The 23,949-nt window shown below is 47.5% G+C and overlaps 1 protein-coding gene across 1 annotated transcript in view; it reads right to left on the bottom strand.

Annotated features, from left to right (window-relative positions):
- Nucleotides 1-23,949, bottom strand: part of LOC132817376 (disintegrin and metalloproteinase domain-containing protein 12-like) — a 183,893-nt gene that overhangs the window by 2,223 nt on the left and 157,721 nt on the right. The window contains exons 19-21 of the mRNA XM_060827794.1: nucleotides 18,338-18,406; nucleotides 7,458-7,614; nucleotides 4,304-4,365 (exon numbers count right to left, since the gene is read on the bottom strand). Of these exons, the coding sequence (XP_060683777.1) occupies nucleotides 4,308-4,365; nucleotides 7,458-7,614; nucleotides 18,338-18,406 (284 nt within the window). The 3' untranslated portion in view covers nucleotides 4,304-4,307. The remainder of the gene's footprint in view (nucleotides 1-4,303; nucleotides 4,366-7,457; nucleotides 7,615-18,337; nucleotides 18,407-23,949) is intronic.

Raw genomic sequence — 23,949 nt, 5'->3', positions numbered from 1 at the left:
ATGGGGAACCTTGTCGAACGCCTTCCTGAAGTCCATATAGATCACATCTACCGCTCTGCCCTCATAAATCTTCTTTGTTACTTGTTCAAAAACCTTAAGCAAGTGTGTGAGACATGATTTCCCACGCACAAAGCCATGTTGGCTATCCCTAATCAGTCCTTGCCTTTCCAAATACATGTACATCCTGTCCCTCAGGATTCCCTCCAACAACTTGCCCGCCACTGAGGTCAGGCTCACTGGTCTATAGTTCTCTGGCTTGTCTTTACTGCCCTTCTTAAACAGTGGCACCACGTTTGCCAACTTCCAGTCTTCTGGCACCTCACCTGTGACTATCGATGATACAAATGTCTCAGCAAGAGGCCCAGCAATCACTTCTCTAGCTTCCCACAGAGTTCTCAGATACACCTGATCAGGTCCAGGGGATTTATCCACGTTTAACCATTTCAAGACATCCAATACTTCCTCTTCTGTAATCTGGACATTTTGCAAGATGTCACCATCTATTTCCCTTTGGTCTATATCTTCCATATCCTTTTCCACAGTAAATACTGATGCAAAATATTCATTTAGTATCTCCCCCATTTTCTGTGACTCCACACAAAGGCCACCTTGCTGATCTTTGAGGGGCCTATTCTCTCCCTAGTTACCCTTTTGTCCTTAATATATTTGTAAAAACCCTTTGGATTCTCCTTAATTCTATTTTCCAAAGCTATCTCATGTCCCCGTTTTGCCCTCCTGATTTCCCTCTTAAGTATACTCCCACTTCCTTTTTACTCTTCTAAGGATTACTCGATCTATCCTGTCTATACCTGACATATGCTTCCTTCTTTTTCTTAACCAAACCCTCAATTTCTTTCATCATCCAGCATTCCCTATACCTACCAGCCTTCCCTTTTACCCCGACAGGAATATACTTTCTCTGGATTCTCGTTATCTCATTTCTGAAGGCTTCCCATTTTCCAGCCGTCATCTTAATTGTGAACATCTGCCTCCAAACAGCTTTCGAAGGTTCTTGCCGAATACTGTCAAAATTGGCCTTTCTCCAATTTAGAATTTCAACTTTTAGATCTGGTCTATCCTTTTCCATCACTATTTTAAAATGAATAGAATTATGGTTGCTGGCCCCGAAGTGCTCCCCCACGGACACCTCAGTCACCTGCCCTGCCTTATTTCCCAAGAGGAGGTCAGGTTTTGCACCTTCTCTAGTAGGTACATCCACATACTGAATCAGAAAATTGCCTTGTACGCACTTAAGAAATTCCTCTCCATCTAAACCTTTAACACTATGGCAGTCTCAGTCGATGTTTGGAAAGTTAAAGTCCCCTACCATAAAGACGCTATTATTCTTACAGATAGCTGAGATCTCCTTACAAGTTTGTTTCTCAATATCCCTCTGACAATTAGGGGGTCTCTAATACAATCCCAATAAGGTGATCATCGCTTTCTTATTTCTAAGTTCCACCCAAATAACTTCCCTGGATGTATTTCCAGGAATATCCTCCCTCAGCACAGCTGTAATCTGGCTATTGAGGGAGTGCAGCGTAGGTTCACGAGGTCAATTCCTGGAATGGAGGGATTACCTTATGCCGAAAGACTGGAGTGACTGGGCTTGTATACCCTTGAATTTAGAAGACTGAGAGGGGATCTGATTGAGACATATAAGATTATTAAAGGATTGGACACTCTGGAGGCAGGAAACATGTTCCTGCTGATGGGTGAGTGCCGAACCAGAGGACACAGCTTAAAAATACGGGGTAGACCATTTAGGACAGAGATGAGGAGAAACTTCTTCACCCAGAGAGTGGTGGCTGTGTGGAATGCTCTGCCCCAGAGGGCAGTGGAGGCCCAGTCTCTGGATTCATTTAAGAAAGAGTTGGATAGAGCTCTCAAGGATAGTGGAATCAAGGGTTATGGAGATAAGGCAGGAACAGGATACTGATTAAGGATGATCAGCCATGATCATATTGAATGGTGGTGCAGTCTCGAAGGGCAGAATGGCCTCCTCCTGCACCTATTGTCTATTGTAATGCTATCCCTTATTAAAAATGCCACTCCCCCTCCTCTCTTACCTCCCTTTCTATCCCTCCTGTAGCATTTGTATCCTGGAACATTAAGCTGCCAGTCCTGCCCATCCCTGAGCCATGTTTCTGTAATTGCTATGATATCCCAGTCCCATGTTCCTAACCATGCCCTGAGTTCATCTGCCTTCTCTGTTAGGTGCCTTGCATTGAAATAAATGCAGTTTAATTTATTAGTCCTACCTTGTCCCTGCCTGGCCTGACTGTTTGACTCACTTCTGTTCTCAACTGTACCAGTCTCAGATTGATCTCTTTCCTCACTATCTCCTTGGGTCCCACTCCCCCACCTTACTAATTTAAATCCTCCCAAGCAGTCCTAGCAAATTTCCCTGCCAGTATATTAGTCCCCTTCCAATTTAGGTGCAATCCATCCTTCCTGCACAAGTCACTTCTACCCCAAAAGAGATTCCAATGATCCAAAAAATGTGATTCCTTCTCCCATGCATGCCATTCCTCCCATTCCTCCTCAGCCATGCATTCATCTGCTCTATCCTCCTATTCCTGCCCTCACTAGCTCGTAGCACTGGGAGTAATCCAGATATTACTCCCCTTAAGGACCTCCTTTTTAAATTTCTGCCTAACTCTCTGTAATCGCCCTTCAGAATCTCAACCTTTTCCCTTCCAATGTCATTGGTTCCAATGTGGACAGTGACCTCCTGCTGGTCCCTCTCCCCCATGAGAACATTCTGCACCCTCTCTGAGACATCCTTGATCCTGACACCAGGGAAACAACACACCACTCTGCTTTGTCTCTGCTGGTCACAGAAACGTCTGTCTGTATCTGGGACTACAGAATCCCCTAACACAATTGATCTCTTGGAAGCCAACGTACCCCTCGTTGCATTAGAGCCAGTCTCAATACCAGAAACTTGGCTGTTCGTGCTACGTTCCCCTGAGAATCCATCACCCCCTACATTTTCCAAAAAGCATACCTGTTTGAAATGGGTACATCCACAAAAGACTCCTGCCCTAGGCGCCTACCTCTCTTACCCTTCCTGGAGTTAACCCATCTATGTGACTGTATCTGAAACATCCCCCCGCCCCCTCCTTCCTATAACTGCCATCTATCACATACTGTTGCTGCTGCAAATTCCTCATCGATTCTATGTGTCTCTCCAACCAATCCACTCGATCTGATAAGATTCACATCCAACAGCATTTATGGCAGATATAATCCGCAGTAACCCTTAAACTCTCTTTAAACTCCCACATCTGACAAGAAGTACGTATCACTGCAAAGGCCATTTTTGCTCCTTCACAATCTACAGACCCAGAAAATAACACCATCTTATTCTTCTACAAACACTGCTCCAGGTTAAATTAATAGTTATTCCTTATATTTTGAGTTTAATCAAGAGACCTATCTCCAAAAACATATAATCAAGACAGAACCCACTCTACTCCCTACTGCAGCTTTTCTCTTGGACAGACTTAAAACAACAATTAACGTATCCGATTCTGTGCTGTGAACTTTGCCCAAACCGGTTCCTCCAAGATTAGTTGTGAATTTAACTGCTTGTTAAGTTTCCCAGATGCACTCCAATGTCCAGCGATACCCGAATTCAAACAGCGCAGGCAGTAACTGTGCAGGTTCTCTCTCTCTCTCTCTCCCTCCTGCAGTGTCCTCACCAGGTGCTTCCTTTGTCTGCTCTTCTCCCTTTTAAAACTGCTGTTGTTTTGACTTTTTTTTCCCAAAGTTCCAAAACAATGTAACAGCATATCAAACAGTCATTGCTGCTCCTGGGATTCGAGGAAATCACCTCCAGCACCTAAAATACCTCAATAAAGGAGCAGCTGTTACAGCCAGAAATGTTTGCCGTCCTCTATCTTGGATTCCCCAGCATGTGACCTTACTGCCAAATAGTGTAAGATGTCAGAATGAGCGCATACCAACCAGGTTGGTGTAGAAAATCAGCCCGTGGCACTGATAGGAGAATTTGGATAAATTCCCATGTGATGATGGTGTGTGATTGGTTGGATATTTCGAGGTAATAAAGTCCTGTACAGATGCTCTCTTTCTCCTTCTGTGAGGACATTTCACTGCCCAAGGGAAGGAAACTGGGTCAAAGGCTCAAACAATTGGAGGCAGAACCTGAGCTTCTTTTCATCGCCAAGCTGCAGTATATGGCGACCAGCAGCCTGTGGTCATCATCCCTGACCATTTGTCTTTGATACCTTGTGTTTGGAAGGTATTCTCATTGTCCATTAGAAATTCAATTACTCACCTGGTCAGACTGTTGTGTTTGGAAGTGGATCTTGTAGTCTTGTGGAGAGTTCAATGTCTGCTCTAAATGAAGAAGAAATCACTTTGAGCTGGCTGTACACTGGAGAACCCAGCTTTCCTTTATTGATAATAACTGTCTTGGCTTTCCTTTTCTCTTGCGATTTGCTCATTGCCATGTAACATTGGTTGCCCACCCCTCATTGACTATGAAGCACGTGCTGGAATTTGGTAGGTTCTGTAATGTTTTGGCAATACTTTGAATCCAATTTGAAAGATTGCACCCAGGTTAGGAACATTGGAATTAGGCTGAACTGCCTGCTCCCAATCCTTCCAGCCTCTTCTGCCATTGAACATGATCATGGCTGTTCTTATCCTGGTCTCAGCTCCCTTCTCCTGCTTGCTCCCCATTGCCCTTTATTCTGATTTTCATTAGAAACCTAACCATTTCTTCCGTGAACCTGTTTTGTTGATTCTGCTTCCACTCTACTCTGGGGCAGTGAGTTCCACAGATTCCCAACCCTCTGAGACAAGTAGTTTCTCTTCATCTCAGTTTTGACCCTACCTGCTCTCACTCTATATCTATGACCTTTTGTTCAAAGAGATTGCCCCAAAAAGGGGAACATCTACTCAACATCTACCTTTTCAGTCCCCTTTGGTGTTTATACATGTCAATCAGATCCCCCATCCTTCTGAACTCCAGTGATTTCAAGCCCAGCTTATTCAACTGGCCCTGATACAGCAGCCCTTTCATCCCTCAAACCTGGTGGGAAGCTGCAGTGTGCTCCTGATGTTCCAATGTACGGTTCTGGCAGTAAGCCTGCTCACACAGAACATAATGACAGGAAATGACAACTTGCCATCTGGATCCAGCCCAGGTTTCATCCACAGGGTGGGTCACAGGAAACAGGTTGGCAGGTTCCAATCTCTGGCTGTCCAGCCCTCTGTCCATGATACCCACCATATAGAACACAAGGGGATTCTTCAGTTGGTTCCCAACTGCATGTTCAGCATAGCTAGCAAGGCAAATTATAATCTGATGATTGTGTAGCTGCCAACTGACCAGAGTTCATCAGCTATGAACATATTGAATGTGGAGTAGGTTTGAGGGGCCTAATAGACTGATCCTGTGCCTATTTCTCCCTGGCTGGTCTTGATTAATTGATTGGTAGATTCCTGATGAAGGGCTTATGTCTGAAACATTGATTCTCCTGCTCCTTGGATGCTGCCTGTTCAGCTGTGCTTTTCCAGCACCACACTCTGATCTCCAGCACCTGCACTGCTCACTATCTCCCAGATTGATTCATTGTCACATATACCGATGTGCAGTGAAAAGCTTTGTTTATGAGCAGTTCAGGCAGATCACAGGAAGCAAGAATGTACAGATTAAAAGGATTTCAACAGAGGGATGCCACTTACACTGCACAGGGTATGTACTAGGCAAGAGTAACATTAGCAAGATCAGCATTAGTTATGGTTGGAGAGTGCACTAATGACCAAGAAGAAGCTGTTATGAAGCTGCTGGTGTGTGTGTTCAGGCTGCCTGATGGAAGATGTTATAGGAGATTATTACCGGGGTGGGAGGGGCCTTTGATGATGTTAGCAGCCTCTCTGTGGCAGTGAGCTGTGTAAATGGTGTCCATGGATGGGAGGGTGGATTCTGTGATGGTCTGGGCTGTGCACACTACATTCTGTAGTTTCTTACAGTCCTGGGCAGAGCAGTTACTGTATCAGGCTGTTATACACCCGGACAATCTGCTCTCAATGGTGTATCTGTAGATGTTGGTGAGGGTCCCTATGGACATGCTGAATATCCTAAGGTGCCTGAGGAAGAAGAGACATTACTGTGCCTTTGTTACCGTCACATCCACAGGACAGGTTGTTTTAGATTAGATTAGATTACTTACAGTGTGGAAACAGGCCCTTCGGCCCAACAAGTCCACACCGACCCGCCGAAGCACAACCCACCCATACCCCTACATTTACCCCTTACCTAACACTACGGGCAATTTAGCATGGCCAATTCACCTGACCCGCACATCTTTGGACTGTGGGAGGAAACCGGAGCACTCGGAGGAAACCCACGCAGACACGGGGAGAATGTGCAAACTCCACACAGTCAGTCGCCTGAGTTGTTGGTTATTGTCACTCTGAGGAACTGGACACTCTCCACCCTCTCAGCCTCTGCTCCGTTGGTGTAGATGAGGGCGTGTTCTCTTCCTTCTCTCTGAACTCAATGCGAGTTCTTTCATTTTGCTGACATTGAGAGAGAGGTTGTTCTCATTACACCACATCACCCATCCCTCTATCTCCCTTCTCTATTCGGACCCGTTGTTGTTAGATGTCCATCCTCCCATGGTGCTGTCAGCAGTGATCATGTCGATGGAGTTTGTTCAGAGTTGTAGGTGTACAGGGAGTACAGGAGGGGGCTGGGGGGGGGGGTGCTCCAGTGTTGAGGGTCTTGGTGGAGGAGGTGCTGTTGTCTACCCTCACTGCCTGTGGTCTGTGGGTCAGGAAGCTACAGGGGGTGGGGGGGCGGAACTGAGACCAAGGTCCCGGAGTTTTGAGATCAGTCTGGAGGGGATGATGGTGCTGAAGGTGGAACTGGAGTCAATGAGCAGGAATCTGGCGTAGGTGGCCTTGGTATCCATTTCTGGAACAATAATATCTTGCCTGAGATATGGAGACGAAAACTGCATACGGTATTCCAGGTGCAGCTCCTGTACAATTGAAGGAAGACTTCACTGTTCCATACTGTCATTCTCTCATACTCAAGGCTAATGCTCTGTTTACCTTCCTAATAACCTGCTGCAAGTCAGCCTTTCGTGACATATCAGCAAGAACACCCAGGTCCCTTTCTGCATTGACATTTTCCAGCCTCTCACCATTTCAGAAATACTCTGCACCTCTGTTTCTCTGACCAAAGTGGATAATCTCACACGTTTCCATATTGTATTCCATCTGCTGTGTTCTGGCCCATTCACTGAGTCTATCCAAATCCTCCTGAAGCTGCTTTATATCTCTGCTTTACATTGAAGGTGACAGTTTGGGGACAGTACAGTGGCTCAGTGGTTAGCATTGCTGCCCCACAGTGCCAGGCATCTCGGTTCGATTCCAGCTTCGGGCAACTGTCTGGATGGAATTACAGAGATCCTTACCTTAGAACAGATGATGTTTCTATTGTCGAAGTTGGTCTCCTTCCTCTGGTGTACATCAATTTCTTCATCAGGAACCACACCACAAAGCCAGCCAGGGCCATCAGAAACAGAAGTAGCACAGCCATTGGCACAATCCAAGTCCAGGTACTGAGTGTGTCTGGGAGTTGGGAAGAACAGGTTAGTTTACAGCACCCACACTGGAGAACCGAGAATCTATCTGCAGCAGTCATTCTCCAATGACAATTAGCTAACAGACCACACACAGTACTTGGCATGAGGCTCAGACATATTCCTCAGTAATCTGTCAGGAGATGTTATCATACACCTCGGGAACAAATGGGACATGAGTGCAGGGCTCCTGGCTCAGGGAGAGACACTACTGCTGCACCACAAGAGCATTGGTACCTCTTGTACATCCTGTACACCCTCAGGTCCACAGGCACTTTGCATTTGAAAGACAATAAAGCAGACAGTTCCCCAGTCCATAGTAACACGTCGACCTCCGCATGCTACCCTGCTTCACATCTCCAATAGGAGAAAGTGAGGATTGCAGATGCTGGAGATCATCAGGAAGAAGGGCTCATGCCCGAAACGTCGATTCTCCTGCTCCTTGGATGCTGCCTGACCTGCTGCGCCTTTCCAGCAACACATTTTCAGCTCACATCTCCAATAACCAGGCAGCCTCCTCCTGAACAGCTTCCTTACCGACTGTCCCATTTTACTCATACTGAGGCTCCTCATTTACCTCCTGGTCACATTTCATCCCTCCATCTCATTCACACATACTGCCAGCAATTTTAACATCCTGGAGCCAGGTTGGGATTTGAGACGGCAGTGAAGGAATGAACGTTATGTTGGGTCAGCTCCTGAACCTGATCCCGCCTATGCCTGATGTTGCTGGGAGCGAACTGCTCGAGGAACAGAGAAACCAACTGAGGCTGAGATGGTCCCCACCAGGAGGTGAGGTACTGAGGTTAAAACCTGATTACTACTGCAGCCAACTCTATCAACAAACACATTGAGGTAGACCCCCATCTACCACCCCCTGAGGAAAAGAACCGGAAATGACACCGCCACAGGAAATTGCATCATCAGCCCAAAGAAACCCAGAAATATAAATAGTAAATAGGAATCATGTTCACTGCTTTGCCTGAGGCCCATGATGGTGTTACCGAGTAGGGTGATGAAACATCAGGAAATGAACCCCCCAGCTCAGGGAGCAAACCTACATCCAGCACCTCAACCCGAGCTACAAATCTTCACAAAACTCGCTTTTGTTTCATTAATAAATATGATGTAGACCTTTGTTCATTTCAATGTAATGTGTTAAATTAACTTTGGTTTCATTAATAAATACAACGTAGACATTCATTCAGGCTCTACTATACTTTGTGTTAGGCTTTTGGGAGAGTTTTGAGCGATCATGAGTGATATTTTCTGCTGATCTGTCCCTAACTCCACTTTTCCTATTGGCTCTCTTATTTTTATTAAGCAATTTTCAATTAAATGCGATGTCACTGGAACACAGCTTGGGGATTATAGGACAACTACCTGTACCAAGGACAAACAAGGGGCTAAAACCAATGACTGCAGATACTGGTAACCAGATTCTGGATTAGAGTGGTGCTGGAAAAGCACAGCAGTTCAGGCAGCATCTGAGGAGCTCCTGCTCCTTGAATGCTTTTTCCAGCACCACTCTAATCCACAACCAAGGGGGTGCCAGACCTTTCTCCAGTCAATCAGCACTGAGCCTCTGTGATTGTACTGAGGTTCTGCTCTGGCCTTGGCAAAACATAGTTCTTCCACTGTCAGCTATTTCTACACCCTCTGGCTAACCCGATCCATACTCAACTCACAGCAGAACCCAAACCCTGGACAGTCAATCTCACTCGGCAGTGATGCTCCCCAGAACATCCAGCACATAATTCTAAAATATGGTCACTGAGCTGAGCTCAAACTGCTCGGTTTAACTTGAGATTTAACCAACAAAAAACTCATCAGCAAGATCACTGATATTTCAAAAGGTTGTGATGCACAAATGCCAGGCAATGACCATCACCAATAAGAGACAATCTAACCACCACCACTTGATATTCAACGGTATTACCATCACTGAATCACCTACTGTCAACATTCTGGGCGTTATTGTTGACCAGAAACTCAACAGCACTCACCACATCAACACAGAGGCTACAACAGCAGGACAGAGACTAGGAATACTGCAGTGAGTAACTCACTTCCTGACTCCCCAAAGTCTGTCCACCATCTACAAGGCACAAGGCAGGAGTCTGATAGAATACTCCCCACTTGCCCTGGATGGATGCAGCCCCAACAACACTCAAGAAGCTTTGACACTAAAATTTGGGATTAGGGGTCTAACAATGACGATGAAACCACTGCTGATTGTCAGGAGAGATTGGACAGTTTAGGCAGACACTGTCTGGAATTTAGAAGAATAAGGTGAGATCGAGTTGAGACATTCAAGATGATAAAAGGTATGCATAAAATAGACATGGAGCAGCTGCTTCCTCCTGAGGAGCGTTCTAAGCCGAGGGGTCATGGCCTTAGGATAAGGGAGAGCACGTTTAAAACAGAGTTGAGGAGAAACGAGTTCTCCCAGGGGGTTGTGAATCTGTGGAATTTGCTACCCCAGTGGATGCTGGGACAGTGAGGGGTTAGGCTGATGTTTAATTTGCTACCCCAGTGGATGCTGGGACAGTGAGGGGCTAGGCTGATGTTTAATTTGCTACCCCAGTGGATGCTGGGACAGTGAGGGGCTAGGCTGATGTTTAATTTGCTACCCCAGTGGATGCTGGGACAGTGAGGGGCTAGGCTGATGTTTAATTTGCTACCCCAGTGGATGCTGGGACAGTGAGGGGCTAGGCTGATGTTTAATTTGCTACCCCAGTGGATGCTGGGACAGTGAGGGGTTAGGCTGATGTTTAATTTGCTACCCCAGTGGATGCTGGGACGGTGAGGGGCTAGGCTGATGTTTAATTGTTAGTGTGCTGAAGGGTTATGTGGAGAAGGCAGGAAAATGGCAATGAGGAATATTTCAGCCATGATAAAATGGTGGAGCAGTCTCAATAAGCCGAATTCTAAAACCTGCATATCTTCTGACTTTGTGCTAAAACATTGAAAATTATGTTTTACTCCCAGATATGAACATGTTAACTGGATGAAGATAGTTGTACTTTCACAGATACAAGTGCTACTGTGAATGACAGATATGCACCCCATTATCCTGCCCCCTATCCCCTCAATACTGCTCCTATATCTTATAGGAACCGATTAACCCAATAATCCAGTTACGAATGGATTCACAAGTCCTGAATCAAACCTAAAGGAGGTCTGCAGAACAGCAATTGGCATGTTTAACTCATTCTTCTCATATCTCAGGGACAACATTATAAGGAATCAGAAAAACAACTTCTCTGAGTCTCCAAAGACAGTCTTTGAAGAACCAAAGTTTCACATTCTTTGATTAACAAAAACATGATACGGAGATGCTGGTTTGGACCAAGATGGACAAAGTCAGATGTGACATGACACCAGGTTATAGTCCAACAAGTTCTTTTGGAATCAGAAGCTTTCAGAGCGCTGCTCCCCCTTAGGGGAAGAGGTTGTCATGTAATTTCAGTGCAACATCGAGGGCCGAATGGCCTGTTCTGCGCTGTATTGTTCTATGTTCTATATAAAAACTCATCTGATTCACTAATACCTTTCAGGGAAGGAAATCTGCCATCGTCACCAGGTTTGAGCTACACGTAACTCCAGACCCACAGCAATGTGGTTGACTGTCTGGGCAATTAGAGATACAGATAAAAACACTAGCCTGGCCACTGACGTCCGCATCTCATCAATGATTTAAAAAAAACGAGGACAAAGCAACCCACTTTACTGGCATCGTACCCACAAGCATGCACCCCCTCCACCACCAACACTCAGCAGCAGCAGTGTGTACTATCTAGAACAGGTGCTGCAGAACGTCACCACAGAGCCTCAGACAGCACCTCGATTCTGGGGAATCCAAGTTGGAGGATGGCAAGAATTTCTGGCTGTAACAGACTGCTCCTTTTTTGGGGTATTTTGGGTGTTGAAGGTGATTTCCTGAATTCGACGAGCGGAAATTGCGGTTTTATATGCTGTTGCATTGTTTTGGAGAAAAACAAAAGTCAAAACAACGGCATTTTTTAAAAGGTCAGGTCAGTGCGGGAGAGAGAAAAAAACACAAACTGCTAACTGAGACAGCAGTGACCCTGCACAGTCACTGTCTTTGCTGCTTGAATTCATGTATCGCTGGGCATTGGAATGGGTCTGGGAAAATTAACAAACACTGAAATTCACAACTAATCTTGGAGGAACCTGTTTGGGAGAGGTCACAGCACAGAAACAGATCAGTGAATAGTTTAAGCATGGCCTTGCTGTTAGTCTGCAGTGGTGAGTAGAGTGGCGTCTTTCTTGATTATATGTTTTATTGAGATATGTCTCTTGATTAAACTTAAAAATATAAGTCATAAGTATTAAGTTAGCCTGGACCAGTGTTTTGTCGAGGAATAAGACACTGCTATGTTCTTGGTCTGCAGATTGAAAGAAGCAAAATGGTCTTTAGTGAAGTGATATGCCCTTCTTGTGGCTAGTTTAGGGAGCGTTTATGTGAAACACATGCACCAAACACCACTAACTTCATCAGCAAGGACAGTATCACCAAGCTAGTGGGCCTATGCCTTACCACTCACTTCACCTTCAATAATAAAACCTACTGACAAACCAAGGGAACCCCCATGGGATCTCTGATATCAGGGTTCTCAGCAGAGGCAGCAGTGCTCTGTTAACCATCCAACCCAAACTCTGGGTCCATTACCTGGATGACACAAAGAAACAAATTAGAGAAAACCTTCAAGACCATTAATAATACCCTCAGTGGAATAAAATTCACTCAACAGGAGGAAACCAACAACAAACTGCCATTCCTAGATGTCACAGTAGAGCAAACAGCCAACGGGGAGCTTCAAACCAGCGTCTACAGGAAAACAGCACATACGGACCAAATACTGAATGACAGAAGTATCATCCCAACATCTACAAACAAAGCTGCATTAGAATATTATTTCAATGAGCCACCACACACTGCAGCACAGAGGAACTACACAGAGCAGAGGAAAATCCCGTATACCATGTATTCAAAACAAAATGGGTACCCAATGAACACAGTCAGCCGATTTCTCAGCAACAAACCCAAACAAGCAGAAAGAACACACCCAGAAACCCTAGCCACCCTCCCCTACATCAAAGACATCTCAGAAATGACCGCCAGACTACTCAGAGCTGAAAATGTGTTGCTGGAAAAGCACAGCAGGTCAGGCAGCATCCAAAAAGCAGGAGAATCGACATTTCGAGCATACGGCTTCCTTCAGGAAAATCCTGAAGAAGGGGTCATGCCCGAAACATCGATTCTCCTGCTTTTTGGATGCTGCCTGACCTGCTGCGCTTTTCCAGCAACACATTTTCAGCTCTGATCTCCAGCATCTGCAGTCCTCACTTTCTCCGCCAGACTACTCAGACCCCTTGGCATCACGGTAGCCCACAAACCCACTAAAACAGCAGCTGATGAACTTGAAAGACCCTATACAGACAACAAGCAAAACTAATGTCATTTACAAAATACTGTGCAAGGACTGAAACAAACACTACATTGGACAAACAGGCAGAAAACTAGTCACCAGGATACATGAACACCAACTAGCCACTAAACGACATGACCCTCTCTCACTAGTATCCTCACATACAGATGAGGAAGGACATCACTTCGACTGGGACAAGACATTTATCCTAGAACAAGCCAAACAGAGACACACACGGGATTTCCTAGAAGCATGGCATTCCAACCGGAACTCTATCAACAAACACATCGAGTTAGACCCCATCTATCACCCCCTGAGAAAAGGAACAGGGAGTGACTTCGCTGTCAGAAATGACATCACCACAGGAAATGACATCAACAACCCGAAGAAACCCAAACATATAAATAGAAAGCAGGAATTTTCAGCAGTGCTTTGCCTAAGGCCCACTGAAGATATTATCTAGTAGGGTAACAAAATGTCTGGAAATGTACCTTCCAGCTCAGCGAGCAAACCTACATCCAGAGTTTATGTGCTACCGAGGATTGTATCTGCAATAAATGCCATTGGTTGCAAATTCAATCAGATCGAATGGATTGGTTGGACCAACAGTTACAGCAATGATGATTTTACAAGAGCAAGGGGATGTGACGGATGGCAGTTATAGGAAAGGAGGAAAGTTGCAAATACAATCAGGTAAATGGGTTAACTCTAGGAAGGGTAAGAGAGGTAGGCACCTAGTGCAGGAGTCTTCTGTGACTATCCCCATTTTAAACAGGTATACTGCTTTGGAAAATGGATTCTCAGGGAACGTAGCATGAACAGCCAAGTTTCTGGTATTGAGACTGGCTCCAATGCAATGAGGGGTACGTTGGCTTCCAAGAGATCAATTGTGTTAGGGGATTCTGTAGTCCGAGGTACAGACAACTGTGGCCAGCAGAGAAAAAACAGACTGGTGTGTGTTTCCCTGGTGTCAGGATCAAGGATGTCTCAGAGAGGGTGCAGAATGTTCTCACGGGGGAGAGGGGCCAACAGGAGGTCATTGTCCATAGGAAGGGAAAAGGTTGAGATTCTGAAGGGAGAAGAGAGAGGAGGCAGGAATGTAAAAACGAGTTCCTCGAGAGTAATAATACCTGGATTATTCTGGATACTGTGAGATAGTGAGGGTAGGAATAGAAGGATAGAGCAGATGAATGCATTGCTGAGGAGCTGGTGTACGGGAGAAGGATTCACATTTTTGGATCATTGGAATCTCTTCTGGGGTAGAAGTGCTGGATGTCTTGAAATGCAAAAAAAGGTGGATAAGTCCCCAGGACCTGATCAGGTGTACCCGAGAACTCTGTGGGAAGCTAGAGAAGTGATTGCTGGGCCTCTTGCTGAGACATTTGTATCATCGATAGTCACAGGTGAGGTCCCGGAAGACTTGAAGTTGGCTAACGTGGTGCCACTGTTTAAGAAAGGTAATGAGGACAGGCCAGGGAACTATACACTGTTGAGACTGGTGTCGGTGTTGGGCAAGTCAGATTAGATTAGACTCCCTGCAGTGTGGAAACAGGCCTTTCGGCCCAACCACCGACCCTCCGAAGAGTAAACCACCCAGACCCATTTCCCCCTGACTAATGCACCTAACACTATGGGCATTTGCAAGGTTTCTGAAGGTTTGTAGCTCAGGTTGAGGTTGAGGTTGAGGATGTAGGTTTGCTCACTGAGCGGTAGGTTTGATATCCAGACGTTTCATTACCTGGCTAGGTAACATCATCAGTGGCAACCTCCAAGTGAAGCGAAGCTGTTGTCTCCTGCTTTCTATTTATATCTTTCTCCTGGATGGGGAACCTGGGGTTTGTGGTGATGTCATTTCCTGTTTGTTTTCTGAGGGGTTTATTTATGTGCTTGTTTATGGCATTGTGGTTGGAGTGCCAGGCCTCTAGGAATTCTCTGGCATGTCTTTGCTTAGCCTGTCCCAGGATAGATGTGTTGTCCCAGTCAAAATGGTGGTTTCTTTTCATCTGTGTGTAGGGCTACAAGGGAGAGAGGGTCGTGTCTTTTTGTGGCTAGCTGTTGTCCTACGTAGTGTTTGTGGCAGTCCTTGCATGGAATTTTGTAGATGACGTTGGTTTTGTCCATGGGATGTACTGGGTCTTTTAAGTTTGTTAGTTTTTGTTTGAGAGTATTGGTGAGTTTGTGTGCTACTAGGATTCCGAGGGGTCTCAGTAGTCTGGCTGTCATTTCTGAGACTTCTTTGATGTATGGTAAGGTGGTTCGGGTTTCTGGCTGTGTTTGGTCTGCTTATCATGGTTTGTTCTTGAGGAATCTGCACACTGTATTATTTGAGTATCCGTTCTTCTTGAATACGTTGTATAGGTGGTTCTCCTCTGTTTTCCGAAGTTTGTCTGTGCTGCAGTATGATGTGGCCCAGTGGAATAGTGTTCTGATACAGCTTCGTTTGTGTGCGTTGGGATGGTTGCTGGTGTAGTTGAGTATTTGGTCAGTGTTTGTCGGTTTTCTGTATACGCAGGTTTGTAATTCTCCGTTGTCCTTTCTTTCGACTGTGACGTCCAGAAATGCGAGTTTGTTGTCGGTTTCTTCCCCCTTGGTAAACTTTATGCCTGTGAGGGTGATGTTGATGATGATAAATGTCTCTTCTATCTTGTTTTGTTTTGTGATGACAAAAGTGCCATCTACATAGCGGACCCACCATCAATCACATTACCGACGAAAACATCATGAAGCTAGTGGACCTGTGCCTCACTACCCACTTCACCTTCAACAACATAGTCTACAAACAAACCAACAGCACACCCATGGGATCTCCGTTATCAGGATTCATAGCAGAAGCAATAATGCAAAGGCTAGAACAAACAGCCCTACCAACCATCAAACCAAAAATCTGGGTCCACTATGTGGATATCAAACCTACAGCTCAGCAAGCAAACCTACACCCTAAACTAGATTACTTACAGTGTGGAAACAGGCCCTTCGGCCCAACAAGTCCACACCGACCCACCAAAGCGCAACCCACCCATACCCCTTACCTAACACTATGGGCAATTTAGCATGGCCAATTCACCTGACCCGCACATCTTTGGACTGTGGGAGGAAACCGGAGCACCCGGAGGAAACCCACGCAGACACGGGGAGAATGTGCAAACTCCACACAGTCAGTCGCCTGAGTCGGGAATTGAACCCAGGTCCCTGGCGCTGTGAGGCAACAGTGCTAACCACTGTGCCACCGTGCCTCCCTCTAACTCCACACAGACAGTTGCCTGAGGCAACTTGGTGCTGTGAGGCAGCAGTGCTAACCACTGAGCCAACATGCTACCCGTGTTATTGGAGGAAATCTTGAGGGACAGGATGTAAATGTATTTGGAAAGGGAAGGATTAATTAGTGATAGTCAACTTTTCTTTGTGGGTGGGAAATCATGCCTCACAAACGTGATTGAGTTTTTTGAAGAAGTAACAAAGAGGATTGATGAGGGCAGAGCAGTGGATGTGATCTATATGACTTCAGTAAGGTGTTCGACAAGGTTCCCCATGGGAGACTGATTAGCAAGGTTAGATCTCATGGAATACAGGGAGAACTAGCCATTTGGATACAGCTGCAAATGAAGGGCTTATGCTCGAAACGTCGAATTCTTATTCCTGATGAAGGGCTTATGCTCGAAACGTCGAATTCTTATTCCTGATGAAGGGCTTATGCTCGAAATTTCGAATTGCTTATTCCTGATGAAGGGCTTATGCTCGAAACGTCGAATTCTCTATTCCTGAGATGCTGCCTAACCTGCTGTGCTTTGACCAGCAACACATTTGCAGCTGTGATCTCCAGCATCTGCAGACCTCATTTTTTACCCATTTGGATACAGAACTAGCTCAAAGGTAGAAGACTGGGAGTAGTGGTGGAGGGTTGTTTTTCAGACTGGAGGCCTGTGACCAGTGGAGTGCCACAAGGATCGGTGCTGGGTCCACTACTTTTTGTATTTATATACATGTCTTGGAGCATAGAGGCAAGTTTGCAGATGACGCCAAAATTGGAGGTGTAGTGGGCAGCGAAGAGGGTTACCTCAGATCACAACAGGATCTGGACCAGATGGGCCAATGGGCTGCGAATTGGCAGATGGAGTTTAATTCAGATAAATGTGAGGTGCTGCATTTTGGGAAAGCAAATCTTAGCAGGACTTATACACTGAATGGTGAGGTCCTAGGGAGTGTTGCTGAACAAAGAGACCTTGGAATGCAGGTTCATAGCTCCTTGAAAGTGGAGTCGCAGGTAGATAGGATAGTGAAGAAGGCGTTTGGTATGCTTTCCTTTATTGGTCAGAGTATTGAGTACAGGAGTTGGGAGGTCATGTTACGGTTGTACAGGACATTGGTTAGGCCACTGATGGAATATTGCGTGCAATTCTGGTCTCCTTCCTATTGGAAAGATGCTGGGAAACTTGAAAGGGTTCAGAAAAGATTTACAAGGATGTTGCCAGGGTTGGAGGATTTGAGCTACAGGGAGAGGCTGAACAGGCTGGGGCTGTTTTCCCTGGAGTGTCGGAGGCTGAGGGGTGACCTTATAGAGGTTTATAAAATCATGAGAGGCATGGATAGGATAAATAGACAAAGTCTTTTCCCTGGGTCGGGGAGTCCAGAACTAGAGGGCATAGGTTTAAGGTGAGAGGGGAAAGGTATAAAAGAGACCTAAGGGGCAAAATTTTCACGCAGAGGGTGGTACGTGTATGGAATGAGCTGCCAGAGGATGTGGTGGAGGCTGGTACAATTACAACATTTAAGAGGCATTTGGATGGGTATATGAATAGGAAGGGTTTGGAGGGATATGGGCCTGGTGCTGGCAGGTGGGACTAGATTGGGTTGGGATATCTGGCCAGCGTGGACGAGTTGGGCCGAAGGGTCTGTTTTCATGCTGTACATCTCTATGAATCTATGACCACTTCCATCTGGAAGGCCAATGACAGCAGATAGATGGGAACACCCACCACCTTCAAGTTCCCCTCCAAGCCACTCAACATCCTGACTTTGAAAGATATCACTGTTCCTTCACTGTCACTGAGTCAGAATCCTGGAATTCTCCTGAAGGGCATCGTGGTTCAACCCACAGCACATGGACTGCAGTGATTCAAGAAGGCAGCTCACTTCCCATCTTCTCAGGGGGCAACTAGGGATGGGTAATAAATGCTGGCCCAGCCAATGGTGCCCACGTCTCACGAATGAAAAAACATTACAATTAAACGGCGAGATGTTTTGCAGGAGTTATCTGACCTGATGTTTGGGTTGTACTTGGCAATGTGGGGATGTTTGGCTCAGTTCCTTTTGTCTCAGGTGATGGAGCTGTGTGAAGTGAAAAACCGGAACATCTTTAATCAGTGTGCAGTTCTGTTCATGTACTGAGTCACTCTGTCCCTCCCTCACTCCCTGCCAGTGTGAGGCTCAGGCTGCAATGAGTTTGGGAGTGACTCCTGCAGCACCAAGACCTTCCTCTGTCTCTCCATCAGAACTTGCATTTGTTCTGACTTCCTGCTGAAATATCCAAAGGTGTGTTCTCTTCCCAGATAGGAACACCTTAACAGTTACAGGTGCAACTGTTAATGACAGATATGCAATATGCAATCAAACCGCACCGCACCCCCACACCCCCCCTTCCCCAGGAGCCTGCACTCCTGCCCCCCCCCTCACATCCCTCACCATCCAGGCTCAGGAGTTTTGAAATTGCTTCGGATATAAGATCATCAGGTAGAGCTGAAGAAATAGGCTATTCAGCCCATTAAGTTAAGGAGTTACAGAGATGTTCAGCACAGAAACAGACCCTTCGGCCCAACCCGTCCCTGCCGACCAGATATCCCAACCCAATCTAGTCCCACCTGCCAGCACCCGGCCCATATCCCTCCAAACCCTTCCTATTCATATACCCATCCAGACGCCTCTTAAATGTTGCAATTGTACCAGCCTCCACCACATCCTCTGGCAGCTCATTCCATACACGTATCACCCTCTGTGTGAAAACGTTGCCCCTTAGGTCTCTTTTATATCTTTCCCCTCTCACCCTAAACCTATGCCCTCTAGTTCTGGACTCACTCACCCCAGGGAAAAGACTTTGTCTATTTATCCTATCCATGCCCCTCATAATTTTGTAAACCTCTATAAGGTCACCCCTCAGCCTCCAATGCTCCAGAGAAAACAGCCCCAGCCTGTTCAGCCTCTCCCTATAGCTCAGATCCTCCAACCCTTGTGAATCTTTTCTGAACCCTTTCAAGTTTCACAACATCTTTCCAATAGGAAGGAGACCAGAATTGCTAGCAATATTCCATCAGTAGCCTAACCAATATCCTGTACAGCCGCAACATGACCTCCCAACCCCTGCACTCAATACTCTGACCAATAAAGGAAAGCATATCAAACTCCTCCTTCACTATCCTATCTACCTGCAACTCCACTTTCAATGAGCTATGAACTTGCACTCCAGGGTCTCTTTGTTCAGCAACACTCCCTAGGATCTTACCATTAAGTTTTGCTAAGATTTGCTTTCCCAAAATGCAGCACCTCACATTTATCTGAATTAAACTCCATCTGCCACTTCTCAGCCCATCGGCCCATCTGGTCAAGTCTGCCCCACCATTCAATCCTGGCTGATGTGATTGTCAACTTCATTCTCTTGTATTGTCCCTGTAACCCTTGATCACCTTACTAATCAAGAACCTGTGTATCTCTGTCTTTAATACACTCAAGGCTTTGACCACCACAGCCCTCTGCAGAAATTAGTTGATTCACTATCCACCAGCTGAAGAAATTCTTCTTCATCTCAGTTTTAAAGGGTCGTCCTTTCACTCTGACGCTGTGCCCCCGGGTCCTCATCTTTCTTACCCATGGAAAACATCTTCTCCACATTGACTTTATCCAGGCCTCTCAGTATTTTGTAAGTTTCAATCAGATCCCCCCCTCCCCCCACTTCATCCATCTCAACTCCATCAAGTACAGACCCAGACCTTTCCTCCATTTCTCAAACTCTTCATCCCCTGAATTACTCTTGTTCTCTGGACACCAGGGTCAGGATATCCTCTCTGAGATATGGAGCCCAAATCTGCTCATAATATTCCAAATGTAGCCTGGGCAGAGCGTATTACAGTCTCAGCAGCACATCCCTGCTCTTGTGTTCTCACCCTCTAGAAACGAATATGAACGTTGTATTTGCCAAGTAAGCCTGCACGTTAAGCTGATGAACGTACATATATTCGGAAAGGTGAAGACCGATTAGGAACAGTCTACAAGTGTGTGGGAAATCATATCTCTCTAACTTGATTGAGTTTTGTGAAGAACTAACCAAGAGGATTGGTGAGGGTAGAGTGGCGGATTTCAGCAAAGTGTTCCGTAAGATTCCACACTGTAGGCTGGTTAATAAGGCTGGATCATGTGGAATGCAAGGGGAGCTAGTCATCTGGATACAGAACTCGCAAGTAGAAGACAGAAGGTGGGGGTGGAGGGTTGCTTTTCCGACTAGACGCCACCACCAAACACATCTTCCCCTCACTCCTACTGTCTGTGTTTTTCAAGGATTGTTCCCTTTGGGACACCCTAGTCCATTCATTGACCACCAACACCATCCCCACTTCCCATGTAACCACAGAAGGTGTAACAGCTGCCCCTTCACCTCCTCCCTGATCACCATCCCTGGGCCAAAGCAGTCATTCCAGGTGAAGCTGCATTCTACCTGTACCTCCTCCAACCTTGTCTATTGTATTCACTGCAGCCGTTGGAGAAGCCACACACAGACTGGGTGACTGCTTTGCAGAACACCTCCTATCTGTGCGACCTTCCTGTAGTCGGTCATTCTGAGGCCGGCATGTTCGCTCTGTGGTTACAGCACCAGGACAAGGCTTTGAGTCCAGCCTCAGGCGACTGTCTGTGTGGAGTTTACACGTTCTCCCTGTGTCGGTGTGGGTTTCCCCTGGGTCCTCCAGTTTCTGCCCATCACCCAAAGATGTGCAGGTTAGGTGAATTCTCCAACAAAATTGCACATCATGTTCAGGGATGTGTGTTAGGTGCTTTCATCAGGGGTAAATGCAGAGTAATAGGGCAGGGGAATGGGTCTGGGTGGGTTACTCTTTGGAGGGTCAATGTGGACTTGTTGGGCCAAATGGCCTGAATCTAAACTGCAAAGATTCTGCCTATATCAGTCCCCAGCATGTCAGAGTCCCAGTGGATCACTGGGAGCTCCAGTGTTGGTTATGTGCAGCATCTGCAGTAACTGCTCCAGCCTTTTAAAACTCACAGCTCACTGCTTCCTGCGTATGCTCTGATGGAGAAGTTCCCACAGGGTGAGCTGACTGTATTTGCCATGCTGGTGCTCTGTGTGATGGGGGTGTGCCTGGGACAGATCAAAGGACCATTTGTGCTCAGTCTGTGGGAGCTCAGGTGGTTACCAGTGTACAGCCCGTTGTCCACATCCCTGTGTACAGCCCGTTGTCTACGTCCCTCTGTACAGCCCATTGTCCACGTCCCTGTGTACAGCCCACTGTCCACGTCCCTGTGTACAGCCCATTGTCCACATCCCTCTGTACAGCCCATTGTCCACTTCCCCCTGTACAGCCCATTGTCCATATCCCTGTGTACAGCCCATTGTCCACGTCCCTCTGTACAGCCCATTGTCCACGTCCCTGTGTACAGCCCATTGTCCACTTCCCCCTGTACAGCCCATTGTCCATATCCCTGTGTACAGCCCGTTGTCCACGTCCCCCTGTACAGCCCGTTGTCCACGTCCCTCTGTACAGCCCGTTGTCCACTTCCCCCTGTACAGCCCGTTGTCCACGTCCCTCTGTACAGCCCGTTGTCCACGTCCCCCTGTACAGCCCATTGTCCACGTCCCCCTGTACAGCCCGTTGTCCACTTCCCTGTGTACAGCCCGTTGTCCACTTCCCTGTGTGCAGCCCGTTGTCCACGTCCCTGTGTAAAGCCCGTTGTCCACGTCCCCCTGTACAGCCCGTTGTCCACGTCCCTCTGTACAGCCCGTTGTCCACTTCCCTGTGTGCAGCCCGTTGTCCACGTCCCTGTGTGCAGCCCGTTGTCCACGTCCCTGTGTAAAGCCCGTTGTCCACGTCCCCCTGTACAGCCCGTTGTCCACGTCCCCCTGTACAGCCCGTTGTCCACGTCCCCCTGTACAGCCCGTTGTCCACGTCCCTGTGTGCAGCCCGTTGTCCACGTCCCTGTGTAAAGCCCGTTGTCCACGTCCCTGTGTACAGCCCATTGTCCACGTCCCTGTGTACAGCGTATTGTCCACGTCCCTGTGTACAGCGTATTGTCCACGTCCCTGTGTACAGCGTATTGTCCACTTCCCCCTGTACAGCCCAATGTCCACGTCCCCGTGTACAGCCCGTTGTCCACGTCTCCGTGTACAGCCCGTTGTCCACGTCTCCGTGTACAGCCCGTTGTCCACGTCCCTGTGTACAGCGTATTGTCCACGTCCCTGTGTACAGCCCGTTGTCCACGTCACTTTGTACAGCCCGTTGTCCACTTCCCTGTGTACAGCCCGTTGTCCACGTCCCTGTGTACAGCCCATTGTCCACGTCCCCCTGTACAGCCCGTTGTCCACGTCACTTTGTACAGCCCGTTGTCCACTTCCCTGTGTACAGCCCGTTGTCCACGTCCCTGTGTACAGCCCGTTGTCCACTTCCCTGTGTACAGCCCGTTGTCCACTTCCCTGTGTACAGCCCAATGTCCACTTCCCCCTGTACAGCCCATTGTCCACGTCCCTGTGTACAGCCCATTGTCCACGTCCCTGTGTACAGCGTATTGTCCACGTCCCTGTGTACAGCCCGTTGTCCACTTCCCCCTGTACAGCCCGTTGTCCACGTCCCCGTGTACAGCCCGTTGTCCACTTCCCCCTGTACAGCCCATTGTCCATATCCCTGTGTACAGCCCGTTGTACACGTCCCTGTGTACAGCCCGTTGTCCACTTCCCCCTGTACAGCCCATTGTCCATATCCCTGTGTACAGCCCGTTGTACACGTCCCTGTGTACAGCCCATTGTCCACTTCCCCCTGTACAGCCCGTTGTCCACGTCCCCCTGTACAGCCCGTTGTACACGTCCCTGTGTACAGCCCGTTGTCCACTTCCCCCTGTACAGCCCATTGTCCATATCCCTGTGTACAGCCCGTTGTACACGTCCCTGTGTACAGCCCATTGTCCACTTCCCCCTGTACAGCCCGTTGTCCACGTCCCCCTGTACAGCCCATTGTACACGTCCCCCTGAACAGCCCGTTGTCCACGTCCCTGTGTAAAGCCCGTTGTCCACTTCCCTGTGTACAGCCCGTTGTCCACGTCCCTGTGTACAGCCCGTTGTCCACGTCCCTGTGTACAGCCCGTTGTCCACGTCCCTGTGTACAGCCCATTGTACACGTCCCTGTGTACAGCCCATTGTCCACTTCCCCCTGTACAGCCCATTGTCCACGTCCCTGTGTAAAGCCCGTTGTCCACTTCCCTGTGTACAGCCCGTTGTCCACGTCCCTGTGTACAGCCCGTTGTACACGTCCCTGTGTACAGCCCATTGTCCACTTCCCCCTGTACAGCCCATTGTCCACGTCCCTGTGTACAGCCCGTTGTCCACGTCCCTGTGTACAGCCCATTGTACACGTCCCTGTGTACAGCCCATTGTCCACTTCCCCCTGTACAGCCCATTGTCCACGTCCCTGTGTACAGCCCGTTGTCCACGTCCCCGTGTACAGCCCGTTGTCCACGTCCCCGTGTACAGCCCGTTGTCCACTTCCCCCTGTACAGCCCATTGTCCATATCCCCGTGTACAGCCCGTTGTACACGTCCCTGTGTACAGCCCATTGTCCACTTCCCCCTGTACAGCCCGTTGTCCACGTCCCTGTGTAAAGCCC

This window comes from Hemiscyllium ocellatum, chromosome 1 (genome assembly GCF_020745735.1).
Source record: "Hemiscyllium ocellatum isolate sHemOce1 chromosome 1, sHemOce1.pat.X.cur, whole genome shotgun sequence".
Classification (NCBI taxonomy): domain Eukaryota; kingdom Metazoa; phylum Chordata; class Chondrichthyes; order Orectolobiformes; family Hemiscylliidae; genus Hemiscyllium; species Hemiscyllium ocellatum.
Note: the sequence above shows the minus strand (reverse complement) of the source record. Positions and strands in the feature narration are given on the sequence as shown.